This window comes from Wyeomyia smithii, chromosome 3 (assembly GCF_029784165.1).
Source record: "Wyeomyia smithii strain HCP4-BCI-WySm-NY-G18 chromosome 3, ASM2978416v1, whole genome shotgun sequence".
In the NCBI taxonomy this organism is placed as follows: Eukaryota; Metazoa; Arthropoda; class Insecta; order Diptera; family Culicidae; genus Wyeomyia; species Wyeomyia smithii.
This window is the reverse complement of record NC_073696.1, coordinates 141,858,655-141,877,082: the sequence shown is the minus strand read 5'-3', so window position 1 is coordinate 141,877,082 and position 18,428 is coordinate 141,858,655. Positions and strand designations below refer to the sequence as shown.

Below are 18,428 nucleotides of genomic sequence, written 5' to 3'. Positions count from 1 at the left end.
AAATTAGAAACTCCAAAATTCACTCTCACATACCATATTTCATCTACCTGATATGATTGATACATGGAGCAATTGCTACGTATGAAAATTCCTAGTGTTTACTCAATCTGTTTGAAAAATTAGAAAAAAAAAAACACAGACATATTTGCGTCTCACAAAAACGGGGAGGGATCCAGAGGGGTGGCACCTAAACTAAAATTTAGAGCAACTATTCTCCTTGAATAAAATTCCAAGTTTTCCCAAATCGGCCGTTCCAGTGCTTATAACAAAGCATTTTACGAGTAAAAAAACATACTCCATAAGGATGTAAATTTAAAAAAAAATATTGCAAGTTATTATATGAAAAGTGTAGCGAAAACATAATTTCATATTTCTTTTGCAGAGTATTGCACAAGTGGCTTCCAGACATAGTTATTTATTTCGACTACCTCTAAATTTGCTAATTCGTCAAACTAAACTGATGCCATTGGAGCTACAGACAGCGAGACAGTTCATGTTCGGTTATGAAACGACTCTTACTACTTTAGGTAATACGTTTCTACCTAACTGGATCTCTTTCAGTAAGGTTGGTTTGATTGACAGGGTAGGTATGAATCCTTCATATATTATTTCATTACTCTACATGAAATAAACATTTCAGATGTATGACTTCGATGATGACTTTGAAACCTTCTATACAGGTACAGATGATGAATCAATGTCTGGATTGTATGAGAGTTACCTTGGATTGCCTAGACTACAGCAATGGGAAGGTGATCATTGCAGTAATATACAGAATGCATCTGATGGCACTAAATTCAAGAGTTTCATACAAGAAGATGAGCAGCTGTTGTTCTTCAGAAAAAGCATGTGCCGCGCGCAACGAATGGTAAGTGTGCTGTTTATTCTTCAAAGAAACATAAAATAGTACGTTTCGAGGAAACTTATTCAAAAAAAATTTGATCTTGTGATCGCAATGAGATGGCTGACAAACAAAGGGTTTGTATGGCATAATTTCACCCCTACTGGCACAATCTCACCCGTAAGTCCGTAAGCCAGCTTACGGTATAGTATCTGTAAAGTTAAAAATGGAAAAATATTATCTAACAATGTTCTAATGTAAAAAGATTCTAAATAAATCCTAATACATGGACGAAAAATTCATAAGCATTCACCGGTTCTTACTCTTCTATGGAATTTATATTTTTTCGGATTCACTCTTTCGATATTATGCCAGTCGCGATTATTTAGTGGATATCGAAGATAAAATGAAATAAAAATAGCTTATAACCTACAACCGTTAGGATGGGGCAAAGTAATTGATTTTCCATAACCCAATGTTTCTGGTTCCATTTGAGGCCCCAAACAATCCTAAACATATCGGAAGTCGATTGGTTTGGTCTCCGCTTGGCGCATTGCATTTCTAATTTGTATGAAAATTTGTATTGGAAAACCTACTTTTTTGTATTTTCCTTTCTAAAGAGCTCAGTAATGTTTTCATGTATGCATTACATTGTTTGAAAGTATAGTATTTTTGATGCGTAACAACTTTTCTGAAGACACTGAAGACCTAGTTGAGTATTTCGAATTGACTGTTAGAAATCATTTTTTCTGCCAACACTTCGGATTTCCATTGGAAGTAACCTGTCTTATCGAATTTATGTACTCAGCTGGACTAAGCAAACAAATTGAGGTCAATATTTTAAGCGCAGGTAGAATCTATAACATTTTGGAGAATCTATCAACCCATCTGATAGAAATCTGACTGACGGAGTACATTGGTAGTGTTGGCAGATAAAATGATTTTCGACATCAAATTCAACATACTCAACTTTTAACAGCTATAGTAATATTTAGGGACATCCAAACTCTTTAGTATCTTCGGCAAAGTTGTTAATCATCCCATATAAATCTTCACACAAATTTGAATGAAATGTGCCAAGAGGAGACAAAGGCAATTAACTTCCAATAAATTTAGGATTGTTTAGGGTCCCAAATAGAACAAAAAAAAACTTGGTTCGTTCTCTGTGGTATCAAATTTCGTTTTTTCTATATAACTATGTACGCCCCACTCTAATAACCGTTGAAAAAATGTTCAATTCTCGTTGAGTAGTTTATGAGACAAATCGCGCCAAATGACCGATGGTCGAATTCGACCATTTTTGATTTGAATGAAACTTTTCACACGTATTTGGCTTAGTAAACTGAGCGTTTTTCACAGATAGAGAGATATTTTACACCCATGAGTTACATTCTAAAAGGGTGTATGACTTTCGGCATAGGTTTTATTCGAAGCATTGTAGTCCAGAAACCGTTGGTTGTATAGAAAAACTGTCTGAAAATGAGTTGTAGGGAATTAAAAATGCCTCATAAAAAATTATACACTGTACAAAAAAAATTTTTGACCAAAATAAATTTAAAAAAAACATCGAATTTCAATTAAAAAAAGAAGAGTTGAATTTTTTCTTTATTTTTTTTTTAAATAAACTTGACGTTAAAACGGAACTTTAAAAAAAAGTCCAGGAAGGAGAAATGAAAAATATTTTTTTTATGGTAGATTGATTTTTTTATAAAAAATCTAATTCAAACATGTTTCAAAAAATTTTAATTCTGATGATTTTAAAAGATGCAGAGAGTCAATTCAAATAAAAAATCTCTCAGTAGTCAACATTCTGAAGGCATTGGTTTTCGAGTTATTTCTAGTTTAAGCTCGATAAATTATTAAAATTTTGGAAAATACACGTTTTTCTCAGTTTGTCCGTGGTTCTCCAGCAAAAACCATACGTTCATTGGAATGCATGATCAAAAATATACAATTCATTCTTTGACAACAAAACGATACGATAAATAACTCAGGCACTGTACCTTAGCCTACCTACACGTTCCCCTTTGCCGAATGTTTTAAAAAAACCTACATTAATCCAACTAGCGGTCAGACCCAGCCTTCCTCATTCAAACTTTGATTCATAAAAATAGATTTACATGAACGCTTTAATCAAATAAATGTATATTCACTCTTTAGGTTCTAAAATATTGATGTTGTAAGCTATACATATAAAAATGCAGTCTGGTCTGTCTGTCTGTCTGATCCATATAGACTCGAAAACTACCGAACCGATCGACGTGAAAATTTGTATGTAGGGGATTTTGGCGCCGATGAAGGTTCCTATGACAGTTTGACACCCCTCCTTTTTCTGGAAAGGAGGGGTCCCATACAAACGAAACACAAATTTCTGCACATCTTGAGAGCTAATCAACTAAATGGAACCAAATTTGGCAGGTAAATGTGTTTAGTGGTAAAAAATATGTCTATAATGTTTTGACACCCCTCCTTTTTTGGTAGGGAGGGGTGCCATACAAATGAAACACAAATTTCTGCACATCTCGAGAACTAACCGAGTAAATGGAACCAAATTTAGCATGAGAATGTTTTTAAGGGTAACAAATATGTTCATAATATTTAAACACCCCTCTTTTTTCTTTAAGGGAGGAGTCCCATACAAATGAAACAAAAATTTCGCACAGCTCAAGAACCAATTAAGAAAATACAACCAAATTTGGTATATGAATGTTTTTAAAGGTAACAAATATGTCCAAAATCGTTCGACGCCCCTCCCTCTTCTGGAAACACATGTTTCTGCACAAATTTCTGCACATCTCGCGACCTAATCAACTAAACGGAACCTTTTCGAATTGCTAAATCGCAACTTCTAGAAAACAGTCGAAAACGACCGAATAATACTCTATATTGTTATTTCCGTCATTGAGATGATGTATAGAAACCAAACATTGACCCTGGACACCATTTTGAATTTAAAGAGGACTACTTTCAGTTGATGGAAAACAACCTAAATACCTATATACCTCCCAATATGGGTATTTCTCCTGTCAGATTGATGCCAGAAAATCTGCTGAAAATGACCGAATACCACCCAATATGAATATGTTTAGAATTAAGACGATGTACAGAAGACAAAACACGAGGATGTTGTCATTTCGATATAACCAATCATTTCAAACGATTTGTTATTTGAATTTGACTTTAAACACATCGCAAGGAATCAATGAATTTGAAACGTTCAAATAGTACGGTACCACATTTAAATTATACTGGGGCCACATATTGATCCAAGCAGGTAAAGTTTTAAATAGTCTTTGAATTCCTTTTCTTTCCATAACTTTTGAGCCACATATCAAATAGTTATGAAGTTTGTTATTTGTAAAATTGAGAGATGACTCGTTCGTATGACACTAGTTATGTTCAAATAAGTCATGTAACCTTTGAGATAATAGACTTTCGTTGTTTTATTAACAATTTAATACATAACGGTTGCTCAAGTTTAATTATAATCCAATGAAATGGGAACGTATAGGGCAGCAAAACTTTGAAACCACATGTTCAATCATAATTCATTAGTTAACCCTTAACTAGCCCGCTCATATGATAATAATATTGATCAAATCGGTTGTGTAGTTTCTGAGATAATGAAGTTTAGTGATTTGCACATTTCGATACATTACAGACGAAGTTACATTCCGATTACAGTAAAATTCAATAGGGTGTTATGAAGCAGCTAGACTCATTATTTACACTAATTTTGTGGAAATCTGTTCAGCCATATCTGAGAAAAGTGAGTGAGTCTAAGTAGTTTTCGGAATGTGTTCCTTTTCATAGCTGGATTTCAAATTTTTAAACATAACAGGCAAGTAACAGTCCGATTGCAAAACAAATCAATAGGGTTTTAAGGGGCAACTAGACCTTCCATTTGACACTGATTTTATGAAAATTGGTTCAGCCATCTCTGAGAAACATGAATGAGATTAAACAGTCTTCAGAACACGTTTCTTTTCATAACTTTTGAACCAAAAGTTCAATCTTTATAAAATTCAAAAGTCAAGGGTTTTTCAGGTAGCCCGTTCATTTGAAATCAATTTTGTTGAAATTGGTTGTGTAGTTTTCGAGATAATGATGTTTTATAATTTTTACATTTTGATATAGAACCACGAAACTAAAAATCCGATTACAACAAAATTCAATAGGGTCTTATGGAACAACAAGACTTTTTATTTGCAATTAATTTCATGAAAATCGGTTCAGCCATGTCTTAGAAAAGTGAGTGAGAATAAAAATTTGCACATTCACACACACACACACACACACACACACACACACACGCGCGCGCACACACACACACACACATGCACACACACACGCACACACACACACACACACACACACACACACACATACAGAAAATGCTCAGCTCGTCGAGCTGAGTCGAGTGATATATCCTCGGCCCTTTGGAGCACTTTTATACTTTCGGTTTTGCAGGTGATTGCTATACCTTTCTAGGAGAAAGGCAAAAAATATGTTTGTCGTGCAACACTACCTACTTGTAAAGTACGCTACCAATATCCTATAATATCTCTTTTCGTATATAAATACGAATACGAAGTGTTAGTAACAGTTTGCATTTTGTGAAGATGAATGAAGTGGAATACACCAAGCCCAAGTGCTGTAAACCCTTTCCTGATCATCGTTGCCCATCAAGCTTACGTAAATTAAACGAAAACGTTATTGCAAAATTAAAAATTTTTGCATCTGTGAAAAATGCTCAGTTTGTTAAGCCAAATACGTGTGCAAAGTTTCATTCAAATCAAAAAATGGTCGATTAAATTTTCGCGTATTTCCAGGTCATTTGAAATGATTTTGCTCTTATGGTTTTTATGATATCCATATTCATGCGATAAACTGTTAATTGTTGTTGTTTTTGGCAACTCTGCCTGTGTAACGTTTAAGTGAATTTTTTGAGCTTGCGTTTCATTTTACGTTTTCTACTTGAATTTCGTATTTGAATTCCTTGAAAGTGATTCTGCTGATCTACCGTGATATTGTTAACCAAATTTTAGTGAACTTATAGTGCATTTCATAGCAGTTGAAATCACTCGAGAATCTGAAAGCGAAACAATCTTCGGATACCGCTATAGTTGCCTCATCATCCTTCGCTGACTCAATTACTTGCTGCATGAAAGAAGTTAAGAGCTTCAACTTGGTGAGATTAACGCTTTTATCGGGTCAATTTCTGACAGGCTATTGAAAACTGCTACTCCCGTTTTGCCTTTGACTAATCGCAGTTCGAAACGCCCACGAATGATTGCCCCAGGCGATACTCCAAGCGATCAAGAGAGCTCTCTGGCTTGATTAGTGGCACTAAAGCAGCTGAGAACTTCCCATCATTAGTTGGAACAATCCCGCAACGCGCGGCGAAATTTTGGATTTATCTTTCGCGCATTGCCCCACATGAATCTGAGGATCAAATTGCTGCTCTTATTCGTGAATGCATATCTGATGCACAACCAGTCGTCAAAAAGCTTGTTAAAAAAGATACCGATCTCTGGCATTTATTTCATTTAATGTTGGCATAAATTTGCGGTTGAAGGATGCTGCTCTTGATGCCAACAACTGGCCGGAAGGAATCTACTTTCGGTAGTTTGAGGAACGCAACTCGATTGAGGTTTTTTGGAAACCGAAAACTACAAAATTTCCACGAACCGTGATTTTGCAGTCTACAGCAAGTCCCCATTTTACACTTTTAAACTAATTGCTCAATCACCGAGGTAATCTGGGGGCCAATTGGCCCCCAGTCCAGTTAAGTCATTGCAAATTTCGAATTTTCAAAATAAATGCCGATTCCGTTTCCTATAGCTCTCTGCTTCGTTCCATCGGGCAAAGTACAAATTGCATCATACGCCCGGGAGAATCCGAACGTCAAAAAGCACCCAGTTCAGTTCCATCTCCAATTGAAAACGACACTCAACCAGACCAGCAGCGAGTTGACTCTTCGTGCAACCCTCTTCTTTTCTACTACCAGAACGTAAACGGCCTACGCAGCGAAACAACCGAATTTGCAATGGCTGTGTCTGAATCGCTACTTGACTGTATAATTTTAACTGAGACTTGGCTGGACCCTCAAATCTCATCAGCCCTATTTTTCGGCTCAGATTATACAGTGTATCGCATGGATCGCAGCTCATTGAACAGCAGCAAAGCAAGGGGCGGTGGAGTAGTTATTGCTGTTCGAGGATCATTTTTCTCTGCGTTGCTGATATATGCTATGGATGAAACTCTTGAGCAAGTTTGGGTAACGATTAAGAATAATCAATTCAATATTGTGATCGGAGCTTGTTACATTCCGCCTAATTTGCGCTTGAAGTCGAAATTATCGATCGGCATATTTTGTCGGTTGAGAAAGCTATTAACGCAATCGATATTGATGACGATCTACTTCTGTTAGGCGACAACAACCGTCCCGGTTTAACCTGTTCGGCGCACTCACAGGCCGGTTATCTTTCTGTTGATGCTTTGCGCTCATCTATAAATGCTGGCAGCTCAAGATTATTAGATGGTATTTCCTTTCACTGCCTGTTCCAAATAAATAATGTTTGCAACCAGAACAGTCGATTTTTGGACTTAATTTTTGCAAACTCCCATGCTTTACCAGCATGCTCAGTTAGCCCTGCACCCGACCCCTTCTGCAAGATTGATGCCCATCATCCACCTTTAATAGTTACATTTGAAAGATCAATCGAAACACTTTATATTGACGATTTTGATTCTACTTGCTTTGACTTTCGGCGAGGAAACTACGATGCCATTAACACCGCACTGTGCAGTGTCGATTAGAGTTCTGTCACTAACTGCGTCGTTATAAATGAAGCTGTCTCTAGATTTACTGTCATTATTCATGAACTGATTGTTCATCATGTGCCTAGAGTTTGTCGAAAATCAGCTCTTCGCGCATACCAAAAGTGCAAGATTCCTGCCAACCGATTTCATTTTATCTCTGCAAGCAAATCTTATGAAGCGTTAAACAGAAGACCCTATAAGTTGTTCGGGCAAAAAACAGAACGAAATCTTCGCTTAAATCCTAAAGGATTTAGGAAATTTGTCAACACGAAACGCAAAGAGGACGGTCTCCCCTCCAGCATGTTCCTGCTTCAAAGAGAAGCATCTACGTTAAACAGTAAATGCGATTAATTTGCTGAGCATTTCGCTAGATTTTCAACAGTAGTTGCGCCACAGATGATGACAGATGCTCTGCTGTCTGTTCTTGGTGATTCGTTCATTACAGATACCTTCAGGGTTATGAACGAGGATGTAGTGAAAGCTATCAATAATCTGAAACAATCGTATCGCCCTGGCCCTGATGGCATTCCAGCTGTCTTCTTGAAAAACTGCCTTGAGGCTTCAAAATCTCGATTGGCATCCATTTTCAATATTTCTCTGCAGTGTCAACAATTTCCCCGCAGCTGAAAAGAATGCTACATGTTTACAGATTTCAAAAAGAGCGATAAACACAATGTGGAGCATTATCTTGGGATTTCATCTCTCTGCGCTTGCTCGAAAGTTTTGGAGGCCGTAGTTTACGATCATCTCATGTTTCGCGCGAAAAACTACATCTCCACTGCTCAGCAAGATTTTTATCCCGGCAGATCCGTGACGACTAACCTTCTGGAATTCACATCATTTGTATCAAAATTTTCAAGTTGATGCGGTCTATACGGACCTAAAAGCTGCATTCGATCGCGTCGATCACGTCGCAATCTAGCTGGTTATGTAGCAACTCCGCTCTTTTCCCTATTTATAAACGATATTGCACGACTATTGCCCCCAGGCACGAGACTATTGTACGCCGATGATACTAAAATCTATAAGCTCATTCAAACTTATGACAACTACACCAGACTCCAAGAGCTAATTGACCTTTTGAATTGACCTTTGAATTGATGATTACCGGATTGCTGGAATAAACTTAACGCGCTGCGACGTTGTTACTGATCTTGGTGTTATACTCGACACTACACATACATTTAGGCAACATTATACCTCGATTATCAATAAAGCCAACCGACAATTTGGCCTAGCTATGAGAATTGGTGAGGAATTTGATGATCCTGGTACTATGAGAACCCTCTATTGTTCACTGGTACGCTCCATTTTGTAGTCTGCCTGTGCCGTGTGGGACCCATATTACGAGTTTTGCGCCCAACGCAATGAACGTGTACAAAAGCTTATCGTCCGAAGGATTTTCCGCACCCTGCCTTGGAGAAACCCTGACATGCTTCCGCCCTATGAGGATCTCTGTGCGCTGGTTGCAACATTAGAACGGCGACGGAAGGACATCATTGTTAAAACTGCACAGAAAAAACTGGAATCTATAATTGCCCCAACATCCTGTCGTTACTTCAACTGCACTACCCCTCTCGCCCTCAGCGACATCAGCGACTTCTGCAGCTACCTCCGTAACGTACTTATAATGGCCTGCATGAACCCATCCGTCATCTCGCAGAGAAGTACAATTTAAATGGAAAAAAATTAATTTTTAGCTCTTGACTACTGTTTGTTTGACTATTGTCAAATTTGTATTGTTTGTTTAAAATCATTGTATTGAAAAGTATTGTCATATGTTTGTAATCTTCCTGTTATCAAGATGCTAGGTTTTTATGCCGCTTGAAAACCGCTGCTGCTTTTTCAAGGCGGCTTTTTCAGCCACCAATTCATAAGGACCCTGTGTCGGTTGAACTCAAGAGAACAAATAAATAAATAAATAAATAAACAAATAAACAAATAAACAAATAAATAAATAACAGTAGCAGCGTTCGGAAGTAACCCTTAGAAGAGACAGCATCGTTGTTGCCTGCTCCGCTGTTAAATTGTCTGATTTTTGCGAAAACAAACCGACGCGCATTGTATTATCCCGCTTCAACGTTCTGCTTTTGCAACACAGTTTGTGTACGGTGCGATCCTTTGTTCGACTCGGTGTTGAGCGGTGGATTCAATTGCCTGCAGTTCTGTTCGTACACCGTCAAATGAAAGATCACGCTGCCTCATAACCCCCTCATTGTAATCGGAATGTAACTTTGTCTGTAATGTATCAAAATGCGAAAATCACGAAACTTCATTATCTCACAAACTACACAACCGATTTGAACCACATTGGTATCAAAATAACGGGCTAGTTAAGGGTAAACAAAAGAATTTTATAATGATAAGGCATGTGGTTCAAGAGTTGTGGAAAGAAACATGTAACGATGACTTTTCAAATTCATTCGTTTTCCCAAATATGGCTGGACTAATTTCAACAATCTTAGTGTCAAATGAAAGGTTTGGTTGCCATTTCAGTTGCTTATAATCGGACTTTTATTTCAACCGTTATGTATTAAATTCTGAAAGCAACGGAAGTCTATTAACTCAAAGATAACAACGACTTATTTGAACATAACTACGGACTGTCTCTCAAACGCACAATAATCGGAAAATTTAAATTTCCGGCCGAAATTCATTTTTTGTGCCAAATTATTAGTTTTTCACTGAAGATAATTATGACATATAAGAAAAGTTTTGTACTGACAAGAGGCTGTCTATAAACCGCGTAAACTGAGGCAAATGTCATGTGTTTTCGAAAAAACGTAAATAACTCGTTCTTGGAACGAGATGAACGATTACTGTTTTCAGCAAAGATGCACATAATATTAAAACGCTTTTTATGGCTTTTAGAGTTAGTTCGCGATTTGTCCGCAGAGATGGCGCACTAATCTAACTTTTGATAGGAAAATCCAAGAGATATGGTTTATTCAGCAAAGTTGTAAAGCTATTCAATTCAAACAAAACTACTGAAGACGAAAAACGGCTTTAGTTTTTGGTGGCAACATTCCTCAAAATATTTAGCAAATCTCGATTGTAGCGCCACCAAATGTTGATACAGTTTTCTATGGTCTTGTTTGTAAAAAACTGTTTTAAAACGGTGCTTGATCAATTCAATGCAATAACATTTTTTGTTCTAGGTTGTATGAACAAACTCACTAAATCGATCTTATTAACTTCCTTGTAAGACATTGCTCGCTTCTTCGTAAAACACTTGAACAAAACTTCAGAACTGTAAATCACACATAAAACTTTGTTTTCTCCACACACACAAGCAATCAGACCGACTCAAAGGCATGAACTAGAATCAGTCAGCCATAAAAGACATATGAGCCGCATGATTCAAGAGCATAACAATATGTGTGAGATTGCGGGTTTACGCTTCGGAGTAGTTGTGAGATTGAACTCAGTGCAATTTTGTGTATGAAACACCTGACTGCAGTTCAACCATGAAATCCTCCATTAGTTTATGCTGTATGCTGACATATCCGGTACACAGCTTCTACATCGGCTGTAACTAACGAGTATATCCCCAAATGTAAGCTCGAACCATTTGTTTAACTCTGGCAGTGATATTCGTGTTTGGTGAGAGAAGTTTGCGTGTGGTATTTCATGCCCGTGTTTTCATAAAACAAACACTGGGAATCATTTTTGGGATAATAATTCATTTTGTTATTTTGTTTAGAATGATTTCACATGAATAATCGCTAAGTTTCTAAGCGATGTTGTAATGGGTTAGCAAAATAAATTTCAGAAAAAAACTTTGTGTTGATAAAAAAACATCTTTTGAAAATATTAAAGATACACGCGAAAATCAATTTATTGCTATTAACCTTTTTGCCTTTCTCCTAGAAAGGTATAGCAATCACTTGCAAAACCGAAAGTATAAAAGTGCTCCAAAGAGCCGAATGGCATATATCACTCGACTCAGCTCGACGAGCTGAGCATTTTCTGTATGTGTGTGTGTATGTGTGTGTATGTGCAGATTTTTATTCTCACTCACTTTTCTCAGAGATGGCTGGACCGATTTTCATGAAATTATTTGCAAATGAAAGGTCTTATTGTCCCATAAGACCCTATTAAATTTTATTGTAATCGGATTTTTAGTTCAGAGGTTATGTATCAAAATGTAAAGATTGAACTTGTGGTTCAAAAGTTATGAAAAGAAACTCTGAACTCTGAAGACTGTTTAATCTCACTCATGTTTCTCAGAGATGGCTGGACCGATTTTCATAAAATCAAAGTCAAATGGAAGCTCTAGTTGCCCCATAAGACCCTATTGATTTGTTTTGCAATCGGACAATTACTTTGCCTATTACGTTTAAAAATGTGAAATCCAGCTATGAATAGGCACATATTCCGAAGAAATAGGAAAATATTCCAATTTCTCAGAGATGGCTGACCCGATTTCCACAAAATTAGTGTCAAATGAAAAGTCTAGCTGCCTCATAACACCCTATTGAATTTTACTGTAATCGAACTGTAACTTCGTCTGTAATGTACCGGAATGTGAAAATCACGAAACATCATAATCACAGAAACTACACAACCGATTTGATCAATATTATTATCAGATGAGCGGACTAGTTAAGTGTTAACTGATGAATTATGATTGAACATGTGGTTTCAAAATTTGGCTGCCTTATACGTTCCCATTTTATTTGATTATAATCGAACTTAAGCAACCGTTATGTATTAAATTGTTAATAAAAACCTGAAATAATCCACCTAGCGGTCAGACCCAGCCTTTCTCATTCAAACTTTTATTTGTTCAAATAGATTTACATGAACGCTTCAATCCAATAAATGTATATTCACTCTTTAGGTTCTAAAATTTGATGTTGCAATCTATACATATAAAAATGCAGTCCGGTCTGTCTGTCTGATCCATATAGGCTCGAAAACTACCCAACCGATCGACGTGAAAATTTGTATGTAGGGGTTATTGGTGTCGATAAAGGTTCCTATGATGACGCCCTCCCAGCTGGTCTCGAGGTAAGATGCTGCCCTAACAAGCCGGTCGTCGTATGTTCGAGTCCCGGCTCGGGAGAGACTGTTAGTGTCAGTAGGATCGTAGCGCTAGCTCCGCAATTATCCTGTACACTTAACAGTTGGCTGCGAAGTCCGTGTATAATAAACAGGTCGAGTTCCGTATCAGAATGTAGTACCAAGGCTTTGCTTTGCTTTGCTTTTAAAGGTTCCTATGATATTTTGAGACCCCTCCCTCTTCTGGAAGGGAGGGGTTCCATACAAATGAAACGTAAATTTCTGCACAACTCATGAACAAACCAAGCAAAGTAAACCGGATTTGGCATATGGTTGTTTTGAGAGGTAACAAATATGTCCATAATAGTTGAACGCCTCTCCCTTTTCTGAAGAAAAGGGGTTCCATACAAATGGAACACAAATTTCTGCACATTTCGAGAACTAATCAACTAAATGGAACACAATTTGGCAGGTAAATGTTTTTAGTGTAAAAAAATATGTCCATTAGGTTTTGACACCCCTCCTTCTTTTTGAAGGAAGGGGTTCCATACAAATGAAACACAAATTTCTGCACATCTCGAGAGCTAACCAACTAAATGGAACCAATTTTGTACACAAAAATGACATACGGAAAAAAGAAGCAAAAACAGGATTAGTACAGCATCACCTGGATCATGGTCACAATTTTGACTTTGACAACAAGAAAAAAATTGGAACGCATCGAGAATCAGGAGAGCAGAACCATTGCGAAGGCGTTTCACATACGGCGGGTGGGTGACGAGAGAACGGTTAATATGCAACGCGAATGTGAAGGGATGGATTCAGCCTACAATGGTTTAGTGAGTAAGATCCGAGCAATATCTCATACCGTAACAGAAAATTAAAAGTTACCAACACAGGGAAAGTATATGAGTAATAAATTAAAAAATAAAAATTAACAAAAAAGTCAGTAAGCAAACCACACTGGTGGGAGAAGAATGTTGTTTTGTCATGTAAGTTAAGAATAAAAAATTTGTGTAGTACGTGTTGTGTAACTAATGTTGAAATAAAATTTTAGATCTGACGATGGCTGAATAACAGTACGCCGAAACGTCATGTTAAAACAAACATAGTGTGTATAATTCACCGAGAAAGATCAACCATCCAATGGGAATAAAATTATACGGTGACTAAAACCTCAAATAATAAATGGAACCAAATTTGGCAGGTGAATGTTTTTAGAGGTAGCAAATATGTTCCATAATCGACCTCAGGCAACATTTTGGATTGTAAGATGGCAACTTCCGGTTTCTGGAAAACAGCCGAGAATGGCGGATTTCCACCCAATATAACCATATCCGGTTCTAGAATGATACACAAGGGCTAAAAGCGACCACAGATACCATTTTAAATTCTAAGATGGCGACTTCCGATATTGGGTGTTATTCGATCATTTTCGGCTGTTTCCCAGGAACATGTGCTTCCAGAAGAAGGAGGGGCGTCGAACCATTATGGATATATTTGTTACCTCTAAAAACATTCAACCAGAATGACGCTCAGAGGTCAGAAATTATCTCAAATCCGGTTTGTGAAAAACAGCCTAAAATAACCAAATACCATCCAATATGAGTATCTCTGGAACCAGAATGATGCAATGAGCTAACAATTGACCACAGGCACCATTTTGAATTGCTAAATGGCAACTTCTTGTAAACAGTCGAAAATGACCGAATAATACTCAATATGAATATTTTCGTAATCGAGATGATGCATAGAAACCAAACATTAGCCCTGGACACCATTTTGAATTTAAAGACGACCACTTTAACAAAAAAACTAAATACCTCCCAATGTGGGTGTTTCCGGTGTCAGATTGATGCCAGAAAGTCTGCTGAAAATGACCGAATACCACCCAATATGGATGTATTCAGAATTAAGGCGATATATAAACAATATTGCACGCTTAGCATTGAGGCTAATAGCGGTCTCGATCAACTAGATTAGTTGAGAGAATTCGTTATCGATATTGTTTTTGGCACATTTTGTATGTGTAGGATAAGTACAACGATACACCGTGCCCCAGTGCTGAGTCGAGAAAATTTCCAGCTCGAAAAGATCCTCGACTCGATCGGGAATCGAACCCGATATCACAACCGTATGGGAGAGCTAGCCGACCGTCATCGCTAACCACAGAGCCACGGGGACCACATTAAGGCGATATACAGAAGTCGAGGATGATGTCATTTCGATAAAACCAATCATTTCAAACTACTTGTTATTTGACTTTGATCATATCCTATAGCCGATTTGTCGTGCATTTGCAAACTTCAAACACATCGCAAGGAATCAATGAATTTGGAACATTCGAATAGTACGATACCACATTTAAATTATGTTGAGGCCACATACATATATCGATCAAAGTAGGTATAGTTTTAAATAGTCTTTGAATTTCTTTTCTTTCTGTAACTTTTGAGCCACATATCAAATTGTTATAAAGTATGTTTTTTGTAAGTTCGAGAGATGACTCGTTCGTATGACACTAGTTATGTTCAATTGAGTCATGTAATCTTTGAGATACTAGACTTTCGATGTTTTATTAAAAATTTAATACATAACGGTTGCTTAAGTTCGATTATAATCAAATGAAATGGGAACGTATAGCCCAGTCAACATTTTCATACGTATAACAATGTTTCTATTTCCATATCCGCACTCCTATATATCATACAAACTCGCATTTGATGCACAAAAACAGCATATGCGTACTATTTCGGAGGTGATATACGTACTGAGGAACAATGGTATGCAATTCAAAGATATACGTATTTATATACGATCATTTACGATTGAAAGTGATTTGTTTCACACTATCTTACAATTCTAAGCCTACAATCGTAAATCGGTTATACTCCTCCATGATATACAATTAAAACTGAATTTTTGCGCATGATAATAAGCGTGGTATACGATTTCGACTTCGTTAAGATATATTTGCGAAAATTTTCACACATTGAAATAATATTTGTGGTTGACTGGGAGGGCAGCCAAACTTTGTACCATGTGTTCAATTATAATTCATCAGTTAACCCTTAACTAGCCCGCTCATCTGATATCAATATTGTTCAAATCGGTTGTGTAGTTTTTGAGATAATCAAGTTTCATGATTTTCATATTTCGGTAAATTTCAGACGAAGTTACAGCTCGATTACAGCAACATTCAATAGGGTGTTGTGAGGCAAATAGACTTATTAATTGACACTAATTTTGTGGAAATCAGGTCAGCCATCTCTGAGAAAAGTGAGTGAGTCCAAGTAGTCTTCGGAATATGTTCCTTTTCATAGCTGGATTTCACACTTTTAAACATAACAGGCAAAGTAATTGTCCGATTGCAAAACAAATCAACAGGGTTTTATGGGGCAACTAGACCTTCCATTTGACACTAATTTTATGAAAATCGGTTCATCCATCTCTGAGGAACATGAGTGAGATTAAACAGTCTTCAGAACACGTTTCTTTTCATAACTTCTAAACCACAAGTTCAATCTTTATCAAATTCAAAAGTTAAGGGTATTCTAAGTAGCCCGTTCTTTTGAAATCAATTTTGTTCAAATCAGTTGGATAGTTTTTGAGATAATGATGATTCATGATTTTTACATTTTGATACATAACCTCTAAACTAAAAATCCGATTACAATAAAATTTAATAGATTGTTAGAGACAACAAGACCTTTCATTTGCAATTAATTTCATGAAAATCGGTCCAGCCATCTCTGAGAAAAGTGAGTGAGAATAAAAATCTGCACATACACACACACACATACACACACACACACGCACACATACAGAAAATGCTCGAGTCGAGTGATATATGCCATTCGGCCCTTTGGAGCACTTTTATACTTTCGGTTTTGCAAGTGATTGCAATACCTTTCTAGGAGAAAGGCAAAACGAAAGTCTATTATCTCAAAGATTACATGACTTATTTGAACATAACTAGTGTCATACGAAGGAGTCATCTCTCAAACTTACAAATAACAAACTTCATAACAATTTGATATGTGGCTCAAATGTTATGGAAAGAAAAGAAATTCAAAGACTATTTGAAACTATACTCGTTTTGATCGATAGATGTGGCCTCAACATAATTTATATGTGGTGTTGTACTGTTTGAACGTTCCAAATTCATTGATTCCTTGCGATGTGTTTAAAGTCTGCAAATGCACGACGAATCGGCCATAGGATATGATCGAAGTCAAATAACAAATCGTTTGAAATGAACATCCTCAAAATGACATCATTCTCTGATTTTGGCTTCTGTACATCGCCTTAATTCTGAATATATTCATATTGGGTGGTATTCGGTCATTTTCAGCAGATTTGGCATCAATATGATACCGGAAATACCCATTTTGGGAGGTATTTTGTTCGCGAGATGTGCAGAAATTTGTAGAGAAACATGTGCTTCCAGAAGAGAGAGGGGCGTCGAACCATTTAGGACATATCCATTTTGGTTGTATTTTCTTGAGTTCTTGAGCTGTGCAAAAATTGTGTTTTATTTGCATGGGACCCCTCCCTCATAAAAAAGGGAGGGGTGTCAAACCATTATGCACATATTCGTTACCTCTAAAAATATTCACCTGCCAAATTTGGTTCCATTCAGTTGGTTAGTTCTCAGGATGTGCAGAAATCTGTGTTCCATTTGTATGGCACCCTTCCCTTCCAAAAAAGGAGGGGTGTCAAAACATTATGGACATATTTTTCACTACTAATAATATTTACCAGCCAAATTTGGTTCCATTTAGTTGATTAGTTCTCGAGATGTGCAAAAATTTGTGTTTCATTTGTATGGGACCCCTCCCTTCCAGAAGAAGGAGGGGTCTCAAACTGTTATAGGAACCTTTATCGGCACCAAAAACCCCTACATACAAATTTTCACGACGATAGGTTCGGTAGTTTTCGAGCCTATATGAATCAGACAGCCAGACCGACAGAAATACCGGATTGCATTTTTATATGTATAGATTAAAACATCAATTTTTTTTTTCTCATTCCGCGTCGAACACTCGACAGAAACGGACGTGCAAAGTGGTCGTTCTATTACAATTCGGTCCGTGTGTACGAATAGTCAAACAAAAGAGTGTATTATTCACGCTAAAGGCCAACTAGATTGTGAGTTGTGTCGCTACGTTCTGTACCCGGCTCGCAACTTTGGCTGTATTGGTGCAAAATACCAGCTGCAGTTTTGATCTGTGCACAGTGAATAGATCTTTCTAAATCAAGGCCATCATTTGACAGTCGAGTCGTGTCGCTGTGCTGAGTGACCTCACACCCGGCTCACTGCTGGTGGCTGTATTGGTGCTGCTGTACTGGTGCTGCTGGCTGCTTTGGGTGCAGCTTCGAACGATCGGACAACCACTGCTGGAAGGAAGAAGTAAATAGGTACGTGTTCTTGTCGGCGCTAGTGCGCTACATTTAGCGCGATGAATATAGATCCCTCGCCTCCCGTGCCACCATCCCCGAACCCCCCTGACCCTGACCCTTCTGTTACCCCCTCCCCTGTTCATTCTCCAGCCCCCCCTCGCCCCAGGCTTTACCCGGAAGGATCTCAACAGGGCAGCTATACTGTTTATTTTCGTCCAAAGGCAGGAGTGAATTCAAAGCGATTAAACATACTGCAAATTGCTAAAGACCTGACGAAGGGGTACAAGGCCGTGACCGAAATTTCCAAGGTCCGACCTAACAAGCTCCGTGTCGTGGTCAGTGATCTGACACAGGC

At 37.5% G+C, this 18,428-nt stretch overlaps 1 protein-coding gene across 4 annotated transcripts in view; it reads left to right on the top strand.

Annotated features, from left to right (window-relative positions):
- Window positions 1–387: 387 nt before the first annotated feature.
- Window positions 388–18,428, top strand: part of LOC129727483 (scavenger receptor class B member 1-like) — a 431,317-nt gene continuing 413,276 nt past the window's right edge. For 3 of the 4 annotated variants that reach the window (XR_008728539.1, XM_055685349.1, XM_055685348.1), the window contains exons 1-2: window positions 388–583; window positions 641–868. Coding sequence is in view for 3 of the 4 variants with exons in the window: in XM_055685349.1 (XP_055541324.1) it covers window positions 461–583; window positions 641–868 (351 nt within the window). In the remaining variant the exon portion in view is untranslated. The remainder of the gene's footprint in view (window positions 584–640; window positions 869–18,428) is intronic. The other variant, XM_055685350.1, reaches the window with a different exon arrangement.